Source organism: Castor canadensis, chromosome 11 (assembly GCF_047511655.1).
Source record: "Castor canadensis chromosome 11, mCasCan1.hap1v2, whole genome shotgun sequence".
NCBI lineage: Eukaryota > Metazoa > Chordata > Mammalia > Rodentia > Castoridae > Castor > Castor canadensis.
The window spans coordinates 22,922,297-22,946,207 of record NC_133396.1 but is presented as its reverse complement, the minus strand read 5'-3'; the positions used below and the strand labels follow the sequence as shown (position 1 = coordinate 22,946,207).

The following is a 23,911-nucleotide window of genomic DNA, read 5'->3' as shown; positions in this document are numbered from 1 at the left end:
ACTGGAGGTGTGACTCAAGCAGTAAAACACCTGCTTTGCAAGCGTGAAGCCCAGAGTTCAAAACACAGTCTCACCAAAAAAAAAAAAAAAGAGAGAGAGCGAGTGAGAAGAAAAAGAAAGGAAATGATTAAGATGCTAATTTTCATGTTATCTTTCTATTTTATCTGTGTTTTGCCATAATTTTTTTAGTGCAGTTTTGGGGATGGAACCCAGGGCCTCACATGGGCTAAGCAGCCCTCATCCCCAGCAGACACATTTGGTTTTTTCTTTTGTTTTGTTTTTAAATATAAGAAGAAGCCAGGCACCAGTGGCTCACGCCTGTAATCCTACCTACTCAGGAGGTAGAGATCAGGAGGATCGTGGTTCGAAGCCAGCCTGGCAAATAGTTCACAAGACCCTATTTTGAAAGAACCCATCACACAAAAAAAGGGCTGGTGGCGTGGCTCAAGGTGCAGGCCCTGAGTTCAAACCCCAGTACTGCAAAAAAAGAAAAAAACATATATATATATATAAGAAGAAACAGTAAAGATCCTCTTGGGGAATCCCTGCCTGTATCTGGTGTCTCCCTTCCTACTGGCCACCTGGGTGAGATGAGGTGAGCAGTGAGCCTTGGGGGAATTAACCCTTTGGCCCCTCATGTTGGTGAGCTCTTCCAGAGCTCTCAGCATTAGTCAGACCCCAGTACTTCTATTGTCCTTGTCGCCCAGCTCCCAGATCCAACTCATTCCTCTAAGAACTCATAAGGACTTAGGTGACATTATCAAACACACAGATATCAATTCAATTAATTAATTGAGACTAGTCAGAATCAGGAACTTAGCCCATCCTTGCTGAGGCTGTTTATTTACAGGGAGGGCTGTGGGCTTTCGAGATCCTTAGGCTGTGGCGCAGTGATCAGTCCAGCACTTCATGTCAGTCACTATGGGCCTCTTGCTAACTCACCTAAGGCCAGGGCCAGGCACCTGAAAGAAAGTGCTAGATGGAGAGGATCTATCACCCTCCCATACCCGAACCCCTCATCACAAGCCCACATCACCTTCTGGAGGGCACCACACCCAGGGGAACCCAGGGAAGGAAGGGAGGAAGAAAGGCATAGGCCAAGGACTCAGTTCACCTGGGATGGGGCTTTCTCACACACAAGAGCCTGTGCAGAGGGCCCAGGCCCAAGAGACCTTGGGAGAGGCACGAGGATGTGACAGTAAAAGTCAAGATGGGGTGAAAAGATGAGGGAGGGAGGGCAGGAAAGGAACACTAGCAGGAGCCAAAGCGTTAAGGAAATTGTAGGTAGGGCTAGGCTGCCCTCCCATCTTGACCGCAAGCCATTTCCTCTTTTTTTTTCTTTTTTTTGGTGGTACTGGGGTTTGAACTCAGCAACAGGTGCTCTACCACTTGAACCACACCTCCAGCCCATGCAGTTTCCTCTTAAAGGGCCAGGCCTGGAACAGAAAAGCTCTAGGGCATGTAGTGGTGTCCTTAAGCCACTCCTTAAGGGACCAGAAGGGACCAGGAGGAAGAAGCTGCACTCACCCTGGAGGAATCTGCTTCACCCAGACATAATGTGCTTGACAAAGGCTAGGAAAGAAAACAAAATTCAGTCACTGGACTGAGCCTGTGTCTGCTCTTTATTCCCCTCCCCACCCCTTAAACCACTTCCCCTTCCCTACACCTCAACCTCTCCCACTGCCCTTTCTCCAGGCTATAATTCTCTCTCTCACTTGAGGGTTGAAAGAAGACAGAAGAAGGAAGAGACCTAAACTCTACTCTGTCCACTCTGCTGACAAGGGACACAGATAAAATGAGTTACATTGTCACTACAAAGCTCCACAGCCTTGAGAAAAGTGTCACTTCCCCACTTCCAAGACGAGAAAACTGAGGCTGGGAGAAGGTCACACAGCTAGTATATCACAGAGCTATCTCCAAAATCTATGCTCCTTCCTTTATACCAGGATGGAAAAGAACAGCTTCCAAAAGAAGTTCACACAGCTCATTTGATGCATACACTCTGCAGCTCCTGAACCCAGTTGGCACAAGCCATGTCACCCTCCCACTCTGGGTGCCCTGGGAAGCAAGGCAGGATGGATACCTTCATAATTGATGCAGCCATTGGCATCCTCCTGCCCCGACAACAGCTGTTCCACCTCGGCCTCAGTCATCTTCTCTCCTGGGGTGGAGCATGGGAGGTGGGGGTGGGGGGTGTCTCTTAATTACAAATGGCAGAGAAAGGACAGGCAATACCTGAGCGTCCAAGATTCCTAAGGTTGAATGTCCAAAACTCCCTGGATCTGGGAAGTGGTTCATGACAAACCCTCCCCCAAAGGTGGGGTCAAGGGTATTTAGGCCTTGACTATTCCCTGATGCTTCTCCCTCTGCCTAAGACTACCTATACCTGTGGTCCTGTGACTCTTACAACAACAAGGACAGAAGCCCTGGGTCCTCCTCTCAGACCTCGGGAGTAACCTTTGCTCTGCCAACTGCTCTCCTCTCCCAAACTCTGGTAGCTGCTGGGCAAACCCAGTTAGGGAGGCTGTTCCTGCTGAGCCCAGGGAGATAGGCCCTAGATCAAGACATGATCTGCTAAATACAAGGACTCTTGGATGAGGTATAGCTTGTAATCCTAGCTACTCAGGAGGCAGAGATCAGGAGGATCACGGTTCAAAGCCAGCCCTGGCAAATGCTGTGAGAGACCCAATCTTGAAAAAACCCATCACAAAAAAAGGTCTGATGGAGTGGCTCAAGGTGTAGGCCCTGTGTTCAAACTCCAGTACCATTAAAAAAAAAAAAGGACCCTTGAATAGCACCCCAACATGCCACCTAGACTCCTCCCATTTCCCCATCCCTCCCACCTGAGCTTCATCTCTGGCCAGCTGGCATACCCAGGGTGGCAAGGACATGCCGAAGCTCAGCGCCCATGACCGTGCCATTGCTCTCCTTGTCAAACACACGCAGACCCTCCACGAAGTCCTCATAGGTGCCCTGCTCCTTGTTGCGGGAGATGTGCTGCAGGATGGGCAGGAACGTCTCGAAGTCCAGCATCTTGGCATTCATCTCTTCCAACAGGCATGGAAAGGACAGAGAAAGCCACATGAGCAGATGCTCAGGGGAGCAGAGAGCCAAGACAGCCTCGCCCCAGCCTGGCAGCACTCAGTGCTTAGCGCACAGCTGCTTCTGGATGGGACACTCAGCCAGTGACCATGAAGGGCACAGAGATACCCACCAGAACAAGGCAGGAGACCTGGGACTCAGGAGACTTGGACTGGGAGCAGGGGACACTCTATCCCCAGAGCAGAAGAGGAAAGGAACCATGACTCCACCCAAATCTCTGAGCTGCAAGGAGCCAGGTAGACAGAGGAGCTCAGGGTGGCAGCAGCAGGATTTGGGCGTCACATTCACAATGCAGACTTTGATGTGTGACAGACATAGTCACAGAGGTAAACCAATAGGATCATAAAAAATAAATGTTTGAGCCAGGTGCCAGCAGCTCATGCCTATAATCCTAGCTACTCAGGAGGCAGAGATCAGGAAGATTGCAGTTAGAAGCCAGCCTGGGGAAATAGTTTGAGAGACCCTATCTCAAAAAAACCCACCACAAAAAAGGACCAGTGGAGTGTTTTAAGGTGTAGGCCCTGAGTTCAAGCCCTAGTACCACAAAAAAATTAAAAATAAAAATAAATGTTTGTGTAACTCTGCATTTGAGTCCCATTACTAGAACACACTGCCTTAGTACCAATCATTCTTATACACTGACCATTCTCTTGGGAATAGCACACTTCTCCCACATTGTAGGATGTTAAAACCTTTCATTTGATAGATGTAAACAATTTTTAAACAGCACAAATTTTTTCTTTCTTTTATAGGCACCCAAGAACACATCCCCCTTCTCCCAAATAACTCAGACAAGTTCTGAGTTCTCAGGCATTTTCCTGCTCTCCTTGTTAGTCCCCCAACACTGGTACCTTCAGCTAAAGGAGAAGGGGTAGAGGGCAGGACCAAGGGAGGCAGGACCTGTGAGGCCCAGGCAGCCTCTAGTGACAGCACCTTTCCTGGGGCTCCTGCCCAGGTCTGCCTGATCCTCCACCCCCATTCCAGTGCCTACACATCTGAGGAAAAATCCATGTGAGTTTTGGGGCAGCTGTTAACTTCACTGTCACAATGGCAGATGATATTCACAAAAGAGACAAATTCCTCTGCATCAATTCTAAAAGTTCACTCAGCAAAAACTCATCGAGTTTTGGCACAAATGAGTGAAAGAGGCTTCATTACAGAGCTAATCTTGAATCAGAGGTCCACTCTGACCTTCCGGCTTGGGCTTCCCCAGGACACGCAGCACCTCAGCATTGGTGGGGTTCTGGCCCAGGGCCCGCAGTACATCCCCGCACTGCCCATAGGTGATCTTCATCTCTCCAGTTGGGGTCCGGTCAAACAACGAAAAGGCCTCTTTGAACTCTGTAGAGAGAAGACCAAGCTATAGTCCCCTGCCTCCTCCCACCCACCCCCCAAGAGAAGGCAGAACCTTAGGACTGCTCAGCCACCACCAGGGCTGAACAGCAGATCAGTGTAGTTGTTAAAAGATGTCAAAAGTTCCCTTTGACCACGGTCCCAGGCTGTCCTTGGAACCTACCCTCACCCCATCTTCTGACAGAAGAGGCAGCCTGGGGCTGGGCACCAGTGGCTCACACCTGTAATCCTAGCTACTCAGGAGGCAGAGATCAGGAGGATCATGGTTTGAAGCCAGCCCGGACAAGTAGTTCATGAGACCCTATCTCACGGGCTAGTGGAGTGACTCAAAGTGAATGCCCTGAGTTCAAGCCTAAGTACCACAAAAAGGAAGAAGGAGAAGCAGCCTAGGGCCTCCATGACCCGTTTTGGTACTGGGCCTGGACTCTCTTTTCTCAGTTGTTATACAATTTGAATGTCTCTCTGCATCCACCCTCCCACCCACTCATCTTTCCCCAAGTAGGGGAAGCTCCTGACTGTTGAAAATGCCAGAAAAGTGGAAATAGCACCAGTCCAAGAGCATGGCTTCCTGGGTTCTCAGCTTGGCTTTACCTTGTAAAGAAGAAAAGCCATGGAGGTCTGTTTCCTCCTGCACACAAAGGAGTTATCAGTCTGCCCCACCCATCCCTCCCAGTCACTATGAGTGGAAGAAGGAGGTGGCAGGATGTGGAGACACTTTGCAAAGTGATAAGACCTGTCCAAAAGTGAGCTATTATCAGTACAGCCTGTCCCAGACTAAAAGAGAACTCCCAGCCAGACAAGGTGACACTGTGGCCACGGACAGATCACCCCAGCTCTGCCACTGTCCCACATATGGAAAACTACCAACCTCTGTGAGTCCTCCATTTCTTAGCTGTAATGGAGATACAATGTCCACCTGAGTGGAGTGCTGGTGGGATCACCTAGCCTGCCAAGCATGGATGGTGCCTAGCATGTGGTAAGGAAACCAACATATGGTAGCTGTTATACCAACGAGTTCTGGGCCAGCTCAATGCTGTAAAGATCAGACTCCTTGAAGGTAGCAGGGCAGGTATTCAAGAGCAAGGCCAAAGTAAGGCACTCCTGGGCCCTTTTGCAAAGACCCTTACTTCTTCATTAATTCGAATTTAACTAATTCACTAGTGGGAATTATTTGTACTGGCAGTAACACTTAAGTTGCCTTACGCAAAACCACAAAGAAGTGATTGACTAAGCAGATTAACAGTGTAAACCAAAGAAGAATGCATGAACCACTTAGGAGAAAAGCTGTTTTTAATCCTCTCAAGTACTTTAGAGACTTTACATGGATTGTTTATAAATCATTCCATATATCAAAGCAGATTCCTCTGGACTTAATTACTTACAACTCTTTATTAGGCTTTGTAGAAATGTGAGGGATATAAATGTCTTTCACATTACTGGATAATTAGTTTCAATTCCATTCCTATTGCTTATTAACTGTGTGACCTTGAGAAAAATGAACATTTAACCTCTATAAAATTCTTCTATAAAGAGCACCTATGTCATAGGATCTTAAATCACATTCAAACTAATACTATAATGCATAAACTATAATAATGTATTAAAATCTTAACACAGTGTCCAGCACATTGTAAATGCTTACACAATGGGATTGGTGTCATTTTACTGAGCTTTGTCTCAATATTATCACTTAACAATTGTGATCTTGGCCAAGTCACTGAGCCTCACTGAACCTTGGTTTTCTTCTCTGTAAAAAAGAAATACCATCTACTTCACAGCCTTGTTATAAGGATTCCATTTTTTAAAACATGTTAAACAATTAGCATGGCATCTACTACAAATTCAGTGTTAAATAAATACACATTTGTCAGTTAGATCTGAACTCAGACCTTTGGATCTTCTCCTAATTCACTCAGAAGAGTGAAGTCAGACTGAACAAAGATGGAATCTTCTGATTGTGGAAGATATAATAATTCTTAATAAGAAAGCAGAACACAGGAATGGTGAGGAGGAGTCATAGAACAATTACCTATGATTTTAGCATTTACCCCAGGCCAGTTCTGAACCTATAATTTTGCATGGAATTATCTCATTAATCTTTACAACAAATGTATGCTATAGGTATTGTTCTCATTTATAAGCCAATGAATGCAGATGTGACTCCTGACCAACTATTAAGAAAACCAAAGAAATGTGGGGAGAAAGAAGGAAAAGGAAGAGACCTGCTTGCTGTGACTGCTAACGCTCTGATTGGTTACCTGGCCTGTTGGGAATGCACATAAAAAACAAACTCCAAGCCCAGTGCTGGTGGCTTACTTCTGTAATCCTAGCTACTTGGGAAGCAGATCTTAGGAAGATCAAGGTCAAAGCCAGGCTAGTGGAGTGGCTCAAGTGGTAGAGCCACCTGCCTAGCAAGTGTGAGGCCCTGAGTTCGAATCCCAGTTCCAAAAAAAAAGAAAAAAATTGACACTTAGGATCTCACTAGGACAAAACAAAGCCTAGAGGCAATGTTCACCAGCACAGAAGAAATCTTTCCTTCACAGTAGCCTCCGCAGCTCCCTCCTAGAACAATGAGTCCAATAGTGGTAACTCCCTTCTGGAAGGATATGGAAATCTGGAGAGGAAGTCAAGAGTTAGATGCTAGTTCCTATGAGAAAGATGAAAAAAAAAAAAGAGCATAGAAGAAATCGGAGCCACATTACCTAGAAAATATAAAGTTAAGAAGAGATTTAGTAACTCTCCAGATGATGGAGGGTGTCTAGAGGATGTCAAGGAGTCACTAAGTTTCTGAACTGAAGAGAACCAAATACCCTCATTTTGCAGATAAGAAAATTAAGGTTTAAAGAAATAACTGACTCAAGTCTTATGGTCAATTATGGCAAGATCAGGGATAATGCAATAGTCCCCTGATTCCCAAAGAATATCCTTTCTACCATAACACAAGAAAACCATCAGCTTCACCAAAGAACAAACAAAGAGAAAACAAAGGGACAATAAAAAAGGAACAATTCTGAGCAACTATAAGGAAAAATGTCTTGGGAATAGGGGAATGAAGGATGGGAATGAGCTGCCCTCCAGCCCTGAGAATCTCCAAGGAGAGGAGAGCTCCACTAAGTGTCCAGTTGGTCTTAGCCATGATTTCCACTTGGGAAATGAAGAGTTCTGATCTTTATTTGATTTTCCAGTCCTCATGGGGCTGTGGAGTTTGTATATCTACATAAGCATATCTTTATTAAAATGCACTAAAATTAGGACTGGAGATGAGCCTCAAGGGGTAGAGCCTGCTTTACAAGTGTGAAGCCCTAAATTCAAACATCAGTCCCACCAAAAAAAATAAAATGCACTAAATTAACTCTATGGATTTCACAGCCCAGTTGGATGTAATGGTTCATGCCTGTAATCCTAGCTACTCAGGAGGATCGTGATTCAAAGTCAACCTATACAAAAAGTAAGGGTGACCCCATCACAACTAATAAAAAACTAGGTGTGATGACACACACTGAGTGGAAAGCATAAGTAGGAAGATAGTGATCCAGGTTTCCCAGGCATAGAAGTGAGACCCCATTTGAAAAATAACTAAAGCAAAAAGGGCTAGAGGCATGGCACTGACTACTAAGCACAAAGCCCTGAGTTCAAACCCCAGTACTACAAAAAAAAAAAAAATAGCATTTCACAGCACCTTCTAAAACTATTGACTGAAAGTGAATCACCATAGGGTATTACAAAAACAGAGTCAGATTCAATTCACTAGTTTCAAAATGCACATGCCAGTGTCCATGCCCTATTTTTTGGTAAGCTGATAGCTCTTTTTTGGAGGGCAACTTGACAATAACTATCACAACTTAAATGCTCACATCCCCTGACCCTCTGCTAGGAAACTTGCCTGGGAAAGCACACTGATCTCCCCAATGGAAACAACCTGAAGGTCTTTCAATGTAGTCCTGATTACTTGAGTACATCCATGTGTGAGAAACTATGTAACTGTTTGAAAGAATAAAGTAGCACAGTTTGTATTAATTATAAAAAGATATCCAAGCTGGGTGCTGGTGGATCATACCTATAATCCTAGTTACTCAGGAGGCAGAGATCAGGAGGATGGAGGTTTGAAGCCAGCCTGGGGCAAATAGCTTTGGAGACCCTATCTTGAAAAAAAGCCATCACAAAAAAGTGCTGGTGGAGTAGCTCAAGGCATAGGCCCTGAGTTCAAACCTCAGTGCCACAAAAAAAAAAGATATACAAATAATATGTGATTAAATTTAAATGTATGTCATTAATAAAAGGTGTGGGACACTATGTATTACATGGTTCAATTTGTGTAAAGGTTATACATGCATATATTCTTGTATAGCACTACATATTTATCTCAAAGGATAAAAAATGACCTATGAACAGTATTGTCTTTGGGAGAGGGATCAGCATGATAAACATATCTTTTTATTATAGATTTGTTTGGTTATTGATTTTTTTTTAGACCCTTGAGACAGGGTCTAATTATCCCAGCAAGGCCTGTGAACACTTAGTCCTTCTGTCTATACCTCCTGAGTATTGGGATTATAAGCATGCACCACCATGCCTGGCTTATTATTCATTCTGAAGCATTTTATTTTTGTTATTTTTTGTTTTACTATGTACATGTATTAATTTTTTTAACAGAGTATGTACCAGGTGGTATAAGCCTGTAATCCCAGCACTCAGAAGGCTGAGCCAGGCACAATGATGGAGAATTCAAGGCTAGCATGAGCTATCTAATGAAACCCTGTCTCAAAAAAAAGTAGTTAAAATGAGGGGTGGTGTCAGCTGATCATTCAAGGTCCCTTCCCAGGTCCTATTCCATCGCCTATGATTTTATGCCCTGGAGGCAATGGTAAGGAAAACACAGGCTTGAGTTTCAATAACAACCCTGGGGAAAGCAGCTATCACATAATGAACATTTCATTCTTTTCTTTTCTTTTTTTTTTTTTTTTTAGTTTTATCAGTTGTAAAATGGGGTGGTGATAGCTACTACCTCATTAGGTTGTTACAAGGATTAAATGAGTTTATCCATATGAAGTGCTTAGGACTGTGCCTTTTATATGGTAAGTGCTCACTATAGGTTACTATTACGATGTGATAACTATTACTGAGGGGTTAAATCCTCCTCCTTCCTCTCCAGAAAAGTGCAACAGAGAGGGGAAGCAAGGCTGTACTCACCTTCAATCTGGTCGACGCTGAAGTCGATCTGTAGAGAGGGAAACAGAAGTGAGGCCTGGGACTGCTAAAGGCTTCCAAATGGAAGTCTAGTCACCTCGACAGTCTGCTAATGAGAAGGGAAGGGCACTAGGCTGACTGTAAAAGTCTCCTGATGAATGGGCCACTGATGACAGGCTATGAAATAATGCAGCCTCCAAATCTCTCAATACCAAGAGAAAGAATCCATATAACTGTAGAAGCAACGGTGACTTCCTGTGGTAATTCCTTTGGGTCAAATGTAAATTCCTCATCCTAGCCAGCCATAAGTTACCCTCACTCACTGCCAGTCTCTCCCTATACCACAGGTCTCTGACAAAGTGCGCTTCCTTCTTCCTTGGGTGCCCACCACGACCTACCCTGTGACTCCCCTTTCTACTTGAATCTGTCTGTCAAACTATCTCATTCAATGAAGCTTTCTCTCCCTCCATTCCACCCTCCTTCAGCACCTGTCCCCTAGGTGTTGTAGTAATTTCCATGTGCTCTCTCCCTTTGTGATTGTTTTCCAGTCCTTCCTTTTACCTGTGCCCTATCTCCTAGAAGTCAGGGTTCCCTCAGGGCAGAGAATTTTTGTTACTGTCACTGATATGCTTGGCAAATACATAGTAGACACTAAAATACTTTTTGAATGAAGAAATGAATTTTGGATTTCCCTCCACGATGCATAATAATTCAATGCTAAGAAGAGAGGGGTGGGAGGCTCTGCAAATGAATGGTGATGACCAAGCATGAATCATCATTTTTTTTCTTTTATTCATTTATGCATACAATATTTGGGTCATTTCTCCCCCCTTCCCCCTGCCCCCTCCCTTACCTCCCACCCCCTCCCTTTCCCCCCCACCCTGTAGCTATCAGGCAGAAACTATTTGCCCTTATCTCTAATTTTGTTGAAGAGAGAGTATAAGCAATAATAGGAAGGAACAAGGGTTTTTGCTAGTTGAGGTAAGGATAGCTATACAGGGTGAGCCATCATTTTAATCAGGATCTTACTTCATTGAACTTACCTCACCCCCTTCATTCCTTCCCCTCCTCAGTGATGGTGGTTACTACCCCTGAAGCATCTTCCTCATGTGCCACCATCCCAAATCCTAATTTGCTGCCCATGCTGTTCCTACCCTTCTCCTTGTCTCCCAACTAACTTCTGTAATGAGGACCCTGGAGGTGGCCAGCATGAACTCCAGGAGGGCTGGGGAAAGAAACCATCTGTGCCCATGAATGAATTTGCTGGGGTAGTGGTGAGGAAGTTCAAGATACCCCCTAAATGGGGTGAAGGATGCTCCACTTTAACTCTTGGAGGAAAAGGTACAGTTACCTTACTTTCACCCAGGAGTAAACACATAACAGAAACTAGCACAAAGCATAAAATCTGACCACGTGGTCATAACCACACCTTGGGCTTAAGCTTACTTTTGCTCTTGCTTTGAGCAAAGAATCTTACAAGCAATGCAACTGGGTAAATACATTAATAGGGGAAAATGGCTCTCATGAAAGATGCTGACTTTCTCCCTACCTTAAAGACTTTAGTAACCCCCAAAATTGGGAGATGCTGACATAAAAAAGAGGACTGCAAGAAGGATGGGAATTTGGGGAGGAGGGTGAGTACCAAGAAGTGATGGACCAAAGGGAGAGCACCCATTTGATGATGAAACAAAGGCAAGGAGGGCTCCTAAGGGGGCAGTTGATTGGCTTCTCTTGCCTGGCTTGGCCCATAGAGGGAGTGACATATGAGGTAGGAAACCTCCAGGTACTTTCAAACTCTTACAGTAGCCTCAGTTTTCCAGAGGGAGCCTAACCAAGCCCAAGAATGAGGCAACTGCCTTCATCTCTTGGCCAAGCCAGTTCTGTATAACTTCTGCCCCTTGTGAAGATTACCAGGGCCTCAACCCTAGGGTCCTTGGCACAATAAAATAGGGTGTCTCTGCTCTGGTGCTGGGAGATTCTGAGGACAGAGAAGCTCACACAATTAGAGTCCTGGGTTTAGGTTCCCTGCCTATTTGTCACAGATCCTAATCCTGTGCTCTGATTTTGACTTAATTCCTCACCACCACAGTCCTGCCCCCAGGGGCCTACCACTCCTACCTGTTATTAATAGGTAGTCATACCAGTAGCCACTTGACCTCTCCCATTCTGGTGTCAGCTGCTCCTCTCCAGAGCCTTCTGACCCCCTTTCCACAATCACAGCCCCCCTCCCCCCACGTAGTTCATTCCTTCAGCAGCTGGGCCAGATTGCTGGGAGGCCTAAAATGACTGAGTCAGCCAGCTGGGCTCACATTAGCTCCAGGGAGAAGGGCATTCCAGAGTGAGGGAAGCAGGACAGGGCAGGGAGGGCACAGAGCTGGGGAGGCCAAAGAAAGCAGGCCCAGTTTAGCCAGGGGTGGGCCAGTCAACTGCAAACCACAGAATGGAGCCCAGGCTAAAGCTACATAAAGGAGAGGCCCATGAGTGTAGGGAAAGAGGAAGAAAGGAACCCTGGCTCCTCTTAGTTTACCTACAGCCTCTTCTCCCTCTTCCCTCATTCTCAAAAGCATGTTTGTGAGTGAAGCCTTGCCCAGGTCCCCAGCAGCTCCCTCAGGAATCATCCTCCCTGGAGGCCTACATCGCTTACTCCCAGCTATACTAGTAGTTCTCGCTGTGTGTCTGTTCTCCATAAAGACAGCATAGGATATCCCAGGAAAAAGTCAATCTCCTTTTCGTAACTATGGTGGCTCCCAGAGTGTGTTCTAAAGGGCTAGATGGTTGGTTGGTTCCATCCCCACCATTCCTGACTCTCCTGAGCAAACTTGGGGTGACCAGCAAGGGCCTCCTTGCACACAGCAGCCATCTGCTCTTAAGGAAAAAGGCCTATGACCCAAGATGCCCCTCATTAGCCCCAGTTCAATACCTGTTCCACGTCATGATCCTCACCGAGGTCTGGCCTCTGCAAAGTAGATCTCCCAGCTCCAGAGCAAATAGGATCTTGACTATCATCCCAACCCTCATCCCATGGCCTGAGCCACACTCACCTTTATACTCTTGGGGTCAAAGGCAGGTTCCCTGGGGGCCTCAACTGGAGCAGGGGCTGGAGCAGGGGCTGTGGCCGGGGCTGGGGCTGGCTTGGCTGCCTCCTTCTTAGGCTCAGGCTTCTTGGGAGGCATGTTGTCCTATTGGGATCTTCAGTATGGGTGGAACCTAAGAAGGAACCAAGAGATGCAGCTCCTGAGAGATGAGATGGGAGACTGGGCCGCCTCCCTCAGCTTTTATCCTGAGCAGGAGCCCCCACAGAGGGGCTGGGTGAGGACAAGAGCAACTGCTGCTGACTATAAAAGGAAGAAACACCAGCAGGGTACAGCTGACAACTATGTATTGTCACCAGGTTTGGGGACACCAGCCCCTCCCCCCACACACACGTCTCATTCCTTAGGGCCCCCACCTCTGGGACAGGCTGACCCCTTCCTGCCAATTGGTGCAAACCCAGAAGAGCCAGGAAAATAGACCCTCTCAAAAGTGCCAGAGCAACTAAAGAGATGAACTGACTTGAGCGGTTGATAACCCTCACACAAAGCCCAGAGGAGGCTGAGGCTTTTTTTAGACCCTCCTGAGCAGAGGCAGCCCACTGCACATTCCTTTTAAGCCAAGATCCTTTAAGCTGGGAGCCACTCTGGGCCCAGGCTCTGGCGTAAAGCTCAAGTTCTCCCGGCATGGAGCGCTGAGACAACAGCTGGTCCAGTCAACCGTCCAGTCAACCCTGCTAGCCCACAACCTACCAATACACAGGCAAAAACCTCCATTTTCCAGAGCAGGCATCCCAGGAACTCTGCAGACCTCAAATTCCTAGATCTACTACCCTCCATCCCCATCACTCATTCAACAAGTATTGATTACTGAACATGTGCCTAGGAGGTATGGTAGAAAGTCAGGAGATGGGAGGTCAGAGAACTTGGGATCTAGTTTGTACTCTGCCTCTAACTCATTCTGTGTCCCCTGGACAGTGTGTATGTGTGTATGTGTGCACATAACAACCATTTTCAGTTTTTACTTTTTTCACTTCCTATATTAATGCTCTTAGACATTAGATCACAAGTTCCTGGCTACGTAGGTAGACCCTATCTCAAAATCTAAACAAATAAATAAATAACCACTGCTACAGAGTACCCTGTTAAGAGCACCCTGTTAGCTCCTAAACCTACAAGTTCAGGTCCCCTGGAGCCCAAATCTGCCCACTCCCCAACTCCCAGATCATTACTAGCAGAACCAAAAGAGCCCTTACAGATTTTTTTCCCCTCCCTTTCTGCTTAACAGGTGTGGAATCCAAGGCCCAGGGAGCACTGGGCTGCCAATTCTGACTCGCAGTGTGCTGGATGCTCTGATACCAACCACACTGTCCCTCCTCTGGCCCATACTGTACTCATGGCTGGTGGACAGAGATGCCTTCAAATGAAACTGCGGTGGGAAAGGTGTCTAGAACTGGCCCAACGGGATACTAGAGCAAGACTAGGACTTCCTCCTGAGCTGAGAAGGCAGCTCCTTCACTGTTTCCACTTCACCTTTCCCCCGTACCTCACCCATCAAACCTGACCCCTTGTACCTCTGCTGTGTTCCCTCTGTATTGCCTGTGAGTCCCCTCCCTGACCAACTTCATTCTCACGGGGATTAGGAAGTCAGGTTGTTAGTGATGAGGAAGAAGAAAAAAAGGAAGCACAGCCCTTTTGCATCTTTCCCACCACCACGACCCCCCTTCCTGGACGGGGTGTCCCACAGGGTTTGTACAGAGAAACACACAAATGGATTTCTATAGAAGACATGTAGAAAACCTCAGGCGCCAGTCCTGATTCACCAGCCACTTCTCCTCTGTGGGACTCAGCTTGCTTATCTCTGAAATGAGAGATAACCAGGAGTCTTCAAAGAACATTTAACAGCATCCTGACTCCGCCCACAGGCTTCTGGCTCCAAGGGATGAACAAAGGCCAAGTCTGGAGCTCTCTCCACCACCACCACTTCAAGCAGCACCCCTCCTGTGTGTTTTACACACTCAGGTTCCCACAATCACTTTTGAAAAAATAGTTCCATGGTTTTAAATATTTTTGAAGAATCAATGAAATGCTCTCATATGTGCCCTTCCAGTTTAAAAAAAAAAACAAAAACAAGTCATTCTAGAAAGGAGTATTATCCTCAAAAGACAGAGAGCTGGGATATTGTTATTTTTAATTTCTTTTTTTTTTTTTCTTAAAAAACATGAAGTCTGCATGGAAACAGAGCTATAAGGTTAGAAAGCTGAGGACACTGAATGGGGTTCTAGGGACACCCCCCAAAACATGGAAAGAATGTGGACTTTAGAACAGAGAGTGGTAAGTCTGAAGACTGATTTTTAGTCACTTCCAAGCTTGGCTGGTAACCTTTATCAGCAAACATCTGCTTCTCAAGTTGCTATGAGATTTGTAAGAAATCAAGCAAGCAAGACACTGTAAACAACCCCAGCACAAGAAAACACCCAGCTCTCCTTTTCCCCTGGCTTTCCCAGGCACTTGAAGCCAGAGGTGCATTCAGGCTTCTCACATTTCACTGGAGGAAGTCCAGAGGTGGGGTCCACATGAGGGAGGGTCAGTGTAAGGTGACAGCAGCTAAAAGGATTTGTGAGATGTGGACTTAGGGATAAGGAAGAGGTAGGAAGGGATAGATGAGGGGGCAGGGAGGCAACTGGGAACCCAGGGTGTGAAATATTTGTGGCCCAGAAAACATGTGGCAGGTCCCTAGGCCAGGCAGCCTGCCTGTCAGCAAACACTCAGAGGAGGAGCCTGTCTGCCTGGAACCTCAGGCTACAAGAGCCCAACAGTGGAGAGAGGAGAAGCTGTTCAAATCAGTTTCTGATTCTCCTTCAGCAAGCCTAGGAAAAAAGTGCCTGACACTTCTGAAGTGGCTAGAGGGGAGCTGTGGTTTCAGAGAAAGAGCCATGTGTCAAAAGTCCAGATAGGGGACACTGGTCTTATTGCTGAAATTCACAATATCCACAGTTTCTTAGAGCCCAATAAGTGAAGTCAGAGGTTCCACCTCCTTTTGCTCTCACTCAGTCTCCTGGTCACTGACTTTGACCTTCACATCTCATCCACCTAGAACATCTGTCACAGTGGCTTGCCCTCCAGCATGTGTTGGCCAGTCAGAGAAAAAGGAAAGCAGGAAATGCGGAGTGTGAAGAGGCCAGTGCTGGCATGGGTACCAGCAGCCTAACCACTGCCTCTGGGAAGCATCTGGAGGTTCCTGAGCCAGAATGGCTTCAGCCACCCAAACACTCCCACTGGGAGGACTTCAGATTCAGTAGATTAAAAATGAGGATAGAGCTTTGTGCAGGGGCAGTATCATAGCCAATGAGGTTTATCCGAGGCGCGATTATTGCTAATTAAAAAGTTTTCCCAATACCCCGCTATGACGACTTGAAATACAGTCGGCATTGGCAATTTTTGACACTCTACGGAGACTGAGTAAAATATAAAAAAAAAAAATGCAGGATAGAATTTCACACCAACCAATTTATGTCAGATGTCAAGCTTGAGACTGACACACAGAGGAAACCTGACATCAGTCCTTATTTGAGCTGGGCTCCTTCTCCTCCCTTTGCCTCTAACAGCACTGGGCAGGGCCTGCCCGGAGAAAGCCCCAGTAGTCTCCTGCCTGGGATCAAATGCTGCTAACAGCAGGACTGGCTGTTAATGCCTTGCCCTTGTCACCTGCCCTCCTCTCTTCTTGGCAATATCTCATAACCCTGTATATCAGTGGACAATGCCTTGGTCAGTGCTACATTAATCCATCCCCATAGAGGACCTTGCAGAAGAGATTAAGAGGGTTGAAGTCCTTACTCAGCTGAGCAAGCTAGTAAATTTCTTTCTTTCTTTCTTTCTTCTCTTTTTTTTGTGGTATGCGGGCTTGAATTCTGGTTGAAATAATGTGGTTGCTACTCCTTGACCCAAGAACAAAAGCAAAATAATTGCACAAATACCAAGAATGCCAGGCATGATGGTGAATGTCAGTAATCCCAGCTATTCAGGAAGCTGAAACAGGAGGATCTCAAGTCCTAGTCTGGACAAAATTAATGAGACTCTATCTCAGAAAACAAAATATTTAAGAAAAAAGAATAAGAAGGACTGGAGTCATGGCTCAAGTGTAGAACACTGCCTATTAAGCACAAGGTCATGGATTCAATACCCAGTAAAGAAAAAAAAAAAAAAAGAGGGAAATACCAAGAAATTAAGAAAATTGGGAGAAATGGATGCCAGTGACTCACACCTATAATCCTAGTTACTCAGCAGGCAGAGATCAGGAGGATCGAGGTTTGAAGGCAGCCCAGGCAAAGAGTTCTCGAGACCCTATCTCGAAAAAAACCCATCACAGAAAAGGGCTGGCAGAGTGGATCAAGGTGTAGGCCCTTAGTTTAAGCCCCAGTACCGTGGGAAAAAAAAAGAGAGAGAGAAAAAAAAAAAAAAAACTGGGTAAAGAGGAGGCTCTTTGAACTGGTGTGTGTGTGGCAGAACAGCAGTTTTGATTTGGGGCAGGAAGTGACCAGGCACAGCTTTGCAATATAAAAACTAGAGGAATTTTGGGGGTTCTCCTCACTCTTTTCTTCCACAACTGTCTTGGAACAAACAGGGCTAACCCACTATTTGCAGTGACTCAAACCTGTGGTCAGGGCATCAGGGCACTAAAAATCCACTGTGCTTTCGAGGAGATGATAAAAACAGGTAGGAGGTAGCTGGGTGCCAGTGGCTCACTCCTATAATCCTAGCTACTTGGGAGGCTGAGATTGGGAGGATCACCATTTGAGACCAGCCAGGGCAAATAGCTCTCAAAACCCCATCTGCAAAATAACCAGAGCAAAATGGACTGGAGGTGTAACTCACACAGTAGAACTGCTTTGTGGTCACCTGCTTTGTGGTCACCCGCTTTGCAAACATGAAGCCTTGAATTCAAACCCCAGCCCCACCAAAAAAGAAACAGGCAACCTAACTTTGGACAGAAGTCTCTCTTCAAAATTCCTCTAAACTCCCAGGGCAGGTGAATTACAGTCTAAGAAATACTTTCTCCTCCAGCTGCTTCTCCCTGCTGGGGGGTGGGAGGGTGGGGGGGTGGTAAAAAGTGAAACCCAGACATGAGGAATTATCTTTCGGGGTTGGGCCTGATTGATCTGGGAGTTTCAGTGCCTAGGATTCTCAGTTTTAGGGTTCATTCATCTCCCACACTATGCACAGCTATGCACTGTTCGACAGAGCCACCTATTTGTCTAAGGGCAAAATAACAATACAGACAAGAAGCACAATTAATTAAAAAAAACTGCACCTTACTTGATTATGGATTGTACCTATTTCTTCCTTCCTGCCTTCCTTCCTTTTGTCTTTTGTCTTTTTGTTTTGGACAGAAAGTTACTAGGTAGCCCAAGCTGGCCTCAAACTCATGATCTTCCTGTCTCAGTCTCCTGAGTACTCGTATTACAGATATGCATCACCAAGATAGCTCAATATTGTGCCCTCAGAAGGTACAACAGATAGACCAAGATTTAAAAGTAGCCTAGTAACCAGAGCAAAAAATGGACTGAAATTGTGGCTCTAGTGCAAAACCCTGAGTTCAAATCCCAGTTCCACTAAAAAAGAAAAGTAAAAACGTAGTCTAGTAAACATACTAAAAAATGACAAAGGAAATTACTATCAATATGACACCAAAACAAGAAAATGTAAAGAACCAAACATAGCTGAAATATCAGCTATGAAAAGAATAAACACTGAAATAAGAAAAGACTTAGAAAAAAAAAAGCAACCATGTTAGGCATGAAAAAATTACTCATTAATACAGAGCACATAGTAGAAATAAAAGGAGAATGAACATGGTCAGGAAAAAAATTAAAAACTGAAAGACAAAAGAGATTATCTTGCAGAAGAAAAAAAGAAAGGCAAAGAAAAAATAAAGAAAAGAAAATAGAGATGGAGGATAGAAGAGCTTTATGGTTTAAAGGGTAGTCAAGCTAATCGTATACCTGAAAGAAATCTCATATAAGTCCATAAGGGATGTGAAGAGGGATGTTCACTGAACCATGATTTGTGGTGGCAAGAACTGGAAGCAATCTGGGTTTCCATCACAGGGGAAATAACAGAGTAAGATGTGAGTATGCTCTATGAAGGAGTGTGTAGCTCTAGAAGCAAAGAACATTGGGAAAAACATTTATGACATAGATATAAACCACAGTAACACTTCTATAAATTAAAATATACACATATAATCTCAGTATGGATGCATAAACTAAAATTGAAGCTTCAAAGAAAGAAAACACTTATTTGTAACCTAACTAGATAGGTACAAGAATTTATGCTAATACCAAAACCCTTCATAAAGCAAGATGCAAATCAATGGTTTTTTTCTAAAGTAAATGTGCAAATGAGTTGTGTGTGTGTGTGTGTGTGTGTGTGTGTATGGGACTGGAGTTGGAACTCAGGGCTTTATGCTTGCAAAGCAGGATGCTACTGCTTGAGTCACACTTCCAGTTCATTTTGCTCTGATTATTTTGGAGATGGGGGTCTCACTAACTATTTGGTCGGGCCGGTCTCAAACTATGATCCTCTGGCTCTTAGCCTCCAGGAAGCTAGAATTACAGACATGAGCCACCAGCCCCTGACTGCATATGGTTTTAATTTAATCAACAACATTATACAAATGGCTGCTGAAACAATAAGAAAAGACAACAAGAAAAGTCTGAAGAATGTTTGCTGAGATTAATAAATGTAGAGGGGATTTTCAGTTTTATTACACTCCTTTGAATTTCATGTGAATAATACTGTGTTGATACAAGAGTTAGTAAAATTTACTGAACTTGGACAGGTATAGTTTTGAAAGGGAAATGCTGCAAAGTCAAGTCTTTCTAAAATAAATGAAGCAGGCTTGTCAATTTGAAAGCAAATATGAAAGGGAAAATAATTTTCAATTCAGTTATTAGAAAACTTTTAAGTATATTGGGAACAACTCAGATATGTAAATCTACTTTTTCAATTGTGGATTGTATGACATCTAAATGTGGATTGGGTACTTCTGATGAAAATTTGGAACCCAACTTGAGATAAGCCATAAGAGTAAAATATACACTTTATTTTGAAGACAGTGCAAATAAATGTAATACATCTGATTAAAAATTTTTATATTGATTACTTGTTGAAATAACATTTTGGGCATATTGAGTTAATAAATATATTATTTAAAAGTGTTTAAATACATGCATACTAGAAGCACTACCCATTATTCAAGAATACATACAAGCCAAAAAATAGTTACTTGATGATTGCCTACTATGTTTGTGATTTGGGTGCATGGGTCAATGAGAAAAAGGAAATAAATAAGCAAACAAACAAGAGAAGCCTTGCCTGGACCAATGATGAAAGAAGGTCATAAATGAGGAGAATGACTAACCCAATCTTCTGCACATAAAGATTCCTCACCCAGGGAGAGAGGAAAGAAGCAAGTTAACTACCTGAAGGCTCAAAGATCCTTAAGGTCCAGAACTTCAATGGTTAAGGCAAAAATGAAAAGGGGGAAAAAAATCAAATTTCGAGGACCATGGTAGCGCTGGCTATCAGAGCACTTTAAATCATCCCCTCAAACTTTATTTCCTAGGCTGCTTTGGCACAGGGAGAGAATGAGACCTATGTTTGACCTAATCACTCAACACTGTTTAAATGGTAGAAGCGCCTTTCTGTGCTGCAATCCAGACAGTGCTGCCTAGTGATGTATCTGTGAACTGCATCCTGTAAGGAGGACGCTGGGATGCTAACAACCTGAGGGTTAGAGCTGTCAGGGACGACAGGAGTTCTTTCCAGGAGAAGCCTGGTCCTTTAGGAGGCGAAGAAGGAAGAAGTCGTCAATAAAAGAGATGGCTCTGACACCCACAGCATGGGGCGGGGGTGTTCTCAGTAAGCAAAAAGAGACTTAAACCCTTAGCAGGCCCTTTTTCTTAGTGTTTGGGGGGATGTATTTTTAATGCTAAAAATGATTCTCTTTTCTTGGTTTCCCCCTACCAACTTCCTCTTTGGCTTCCTGAATTCTGGCTTTCTCCTTGGCACACCACCAGTGACTTACCTCCCTGTGGCCAAAGTTAGGGTCTGGGGCTTCTCTTATAACACCAAAGTTCTGTCATTGACTTTCCTCTCCTCTATCCAATTAACACTTATAAGCACCTACAGTGTGCCAGTACTTTTGCTAAGGTGAATAAGAGGCTATTCCTGGCCCCAGGAAGCTCATAGTCCATCTGTGGAGGCTGCAGACACAGTTTTTGGTTTTCTTTTCTTTTTTTTTCCAGTCATAGTTTTAACATCATGATAAATATATTCATGGAGATTTGTTACAAAAGTATTACAGAAAAGAAAGATGGGCACCAGTGGCTCACACCTATAATACTAGCTACTCAAGAGGCAGAGATCAGGAGGATTGAGGTTCAAAGCCAGCCCAGGCAAATAGTTTCGCGAGACCCTATCTCAAAAAAGCTCTTCACAAAAAAGGGCTGCTGGAGTGGCTCAAGGTGTAGGCCCTGAGTTCAAGCCCCACTACCACGAACACACACACACAGAGAAGAAAATGCATTTAGTTGTACTTGAAAAATCTATATGTCAAAGTCAACTTTTTGGGGGGGAGGGAGGGGAGGGTCTTCCAATGTAGCCCAGGCTGGCTTCCAATTCTAGATCTTCCTGCCTGAGCCTCCTGAGTACAAAGATTACAGGTATTGGTTACCACACCCAGTGCTGAAGTCCTCGTTTCTTTCCCAAATATTCAAGCTTCACTTTAGCCATTTATTTTTTAACATTTTCTTTTCCACTTGCATTTCTAAGTTCATAGCAGATGGGTATGTGCCAACAACCCAACAAGGTCTGAAGGAGGCACATGTCACACAATGGTGCAAACACCCAATCATCATGCTTATAAATCAAAAAAGGATCTTGGACATTTCTTATCTAGGCACTCCAAACTCAGTTTAGTCAGTCCTCTGTATCTGTGGAAGCTGCACCCATGCATCCAACCAACTGCAGGTTGAAAATACTTGGGAAAAAATTGCATCATACTGAACTGTATGGACATTTTTCCTTGTTATTTCCTAAATAGTACAGTATAACAACTATTTGCATATTATTTACATTGTACTAGGTATTTACATTATACAAGTAGTCTAGAAATGATTTAAAATATGAAGTGTAAGGCTGGAGTTGTATCTCACTGGTAGAGCATGGACAAGGCCCTGGGTTCCATCCCAAGCACCACAAAAATAAATAAATAAATAAATAGTATCGAGAGGCTATGCCTAGGTTATATATAAATACTATGCCATTTTACATAGAAGACTCCACAGATTTTGGTATTCACCAGGTGTCCTAGAACTAATCAAACGGATACTGAGGGAAGACTATATTTTAAACCTAGCTCATCACCTATCTCTCAAGTTATATATTTGTAACATAAACAAATAACAAAGTCTACTCAAGGCAACTATGGTGTATAAAGACTGGAATAAAATTGAATGTATTTAATCCATTACTCTGCAATATATCTAAAGACAAATGAAAGTTCACCTAGAACCTAGCTAGAAAAGGAAGAAACAAATAATCTATTATTCAGTGGGCATTTTCTCTAGATGATAAATGTATTTTTTTATCTAGTAGTCAGGCTAGGGAAAAAAAGATAATACCCAGTATGATCAATGTATTCTTTTGCTTCCAAATCTGTATATAGCAAGGAAACTTCTGGTTCAATTCTGAATGCCTTCAGGAGAAGGACTTGGATGTGAATATTTCTCACTTTAAATTAATATCTTGAAACCATTTTAATTTCCTATGTTTTTTTTCAGATCCAACTAGCTGGGATCTTAGGACAATGAAAATTTAGAACTGCCTAGACTCCATAGCAACCTCTTTGCAGCAGTCCCAGCTCCTGGGCTTTCTCTCCTTCAATTCACATAATCCTCAGCTGTTAGCCTGATCTTTCTCAAATTTCCTTCCCATGAGGTCACTCTCCAGCTCAATCACCAGCAGCAGCAGCTTAGGTCTATTTTACTAAATCTGAAGTCATCACTCTGGGAACTCAAAGCTTTTTATCAACTACCCCCAACACCACCATTTCAGCCAATTCACAGGGCCTCCATTTTAGGCATTTTTGCCATTCTTATTTCCTTTCTTACTGAACATTAAGCTGTTAAACATATCTCAGAGTTTACTTCAACCAAGATGCAGTTTCTGACTAGACAACACTTCAGACACTGCTTTGCCTTTTTCTTTAAGTTTTTAATTTATTAAGCCTCTTATGAAAAATTCATGTAATCACTTTAGATAGTCATTGCAGAATCTTTATTCTGCTTTTGCTATAGGCCTTTGCAGTCCCCCTGACTTCCTTCATTCTGTTCTTACACTCCTTCCACTGTTCTCTGGGGCCTTTTCTGTTATTATTTTTCATCCAAGCCATGTCGTGCAAATCTATGTTTGTGTTTATTTTTCATTGCATAATCCAAGGAATCATAAATTGTGCCAAAGCCAGTTGTCTTGTTTCCACCAAAATGAGTTCTGAATTCAAATAAAAAGAAAACATCTGGTATGGTCTTATATATTTTTGCTCGTTCTCCCCAAATTTCTGTCTTAGGTACTATTGCCTTCCCCAGGTGAAGGATACTGATGACCATTTGTTTCCTGTGAAGTAGTCGGTTGGTCATGAACTCCCTTATCAGGATAGTTACTTTATCGTTCATGATGGTGGAAGTCAACCCTCAGTCAGCCAGGGTGAAAAAACTGCCTTGACTTTAAATCCCTTAAGGTCTTATGAGCCAGACCAACACACAAAAAAGGGAGTCAAAATAGCATCAAGCAGGTGGACATGATGGCACACAACTGTAATCCCAGTATTCAGGAGGCTGAGGCAGGAGGCCCTACAGCTATAGGTCAGCATGGGCTGCATAGTGAGTTCAAGGCCAGCCTGTGCAACATAGCAAGCACAAAAAATACAAGACAACAACAACAATAGGCATCGAATTTAGCCAAGCACCAGTGGCTCACACCTGTAATCCTAGCTACTTGGAAGGCCGAGATTGGGAAGATCACAATTCAAGGTCTTCCCAGGAAAATAGTTCACATAACCCCATCTCCAAAATAGCCAGATCAAAATGTACTGGAGGCTTGGCTCAAGCACTAGAGTGTGTGTTTTACAAATGTCATTAAATCATCAGATATTCAACAATACTTATATAACATTTAAT

At 44.1% G+C, this 23,911-nt stretch overlaps 1 protein-coding gene, 2 non-coding genes and 1 pseudogene across 7 annotated transcripts in view; 1 reads left to right on the top strand and 3 right to left on the bottom strand.

Moving 5' to 3' along the window:
- Myl4 (myosin light chain 4) overlaps window positions 1-23,911 on the bottom strand; it is a 51,316-nt gene that overhangs the window by 18,786 nt on the left and 8,619 nt on the right. The window contains exons 1-8 of one of the 5 annotated variants that reach the window (XM_074045853.1): window positions 13,091-13,212; window positions 12,684-12,849; window positions 9,646-9,673; window positions 4,294-4,443; window positions 2,874-3,047; window positions 2,084-2,161; window positions 1,528-1,572; window positions 809-962 (exon numbers count right to left, since the gene is read on the bottom strand). In XM_074045853.1, coding sequence (XP_073901954.1) covers window positions 1,544-1,572; window positions 2,084-2,161; window positions 2,874-3,047; window positions 4,294-4,443; window positions 9,646-9,673; window positions 12,684-12,815 — 591 coding nt within the window. In that variant the 5' untranslated portion in view covers window positions 12,816-12,849; window positions 13,091-13,212 and the 3' untranslated portion in view covers window positions 809-962; window positions 1,528-1,543. Of the gene's footprint in view, window positions 1-808; window positions 963-1,527; window positions 1,573-2,083; window positions 2,162-2,873; window positions 3,048-4,293; window positions 4,444-5,046; window positions 5,093-9,645; window positions 9,674-11,760; window positions 11,868-12,683; window positions 12,908-13,090; window positions 13,213-23,911 lie in introns of those variants that run through there. The other 4 variants (XM_074045852.1, XM_074045854.1, XM_020179677.2 and 1 more) reach the window with 4 other exon arrangements.
- On the top strand, window positions 15,991-16,129 carry LOC141414238 (U4 spliceosomal RNA). The gene has a single exon (XR_012439304.1). It is a non-coding gene; the product is annotated as a U4 spliceosomal RNA (small nuclear RNA).
- LOC141414556 (small nucleolar RNA U13) lies at window positions 21,511-21,613 on the bottom strand. The gene has a single exon (XR_012439571.1). It is a non-coding gene; the product is annotated as a small nucleolar RNA U13 (small nucleolar RNA).
- Window positions 22,999-23,407, bottom strand: LOC109696590 (small ribosomal subunit protein eS24-like; annotated as a pseudogene).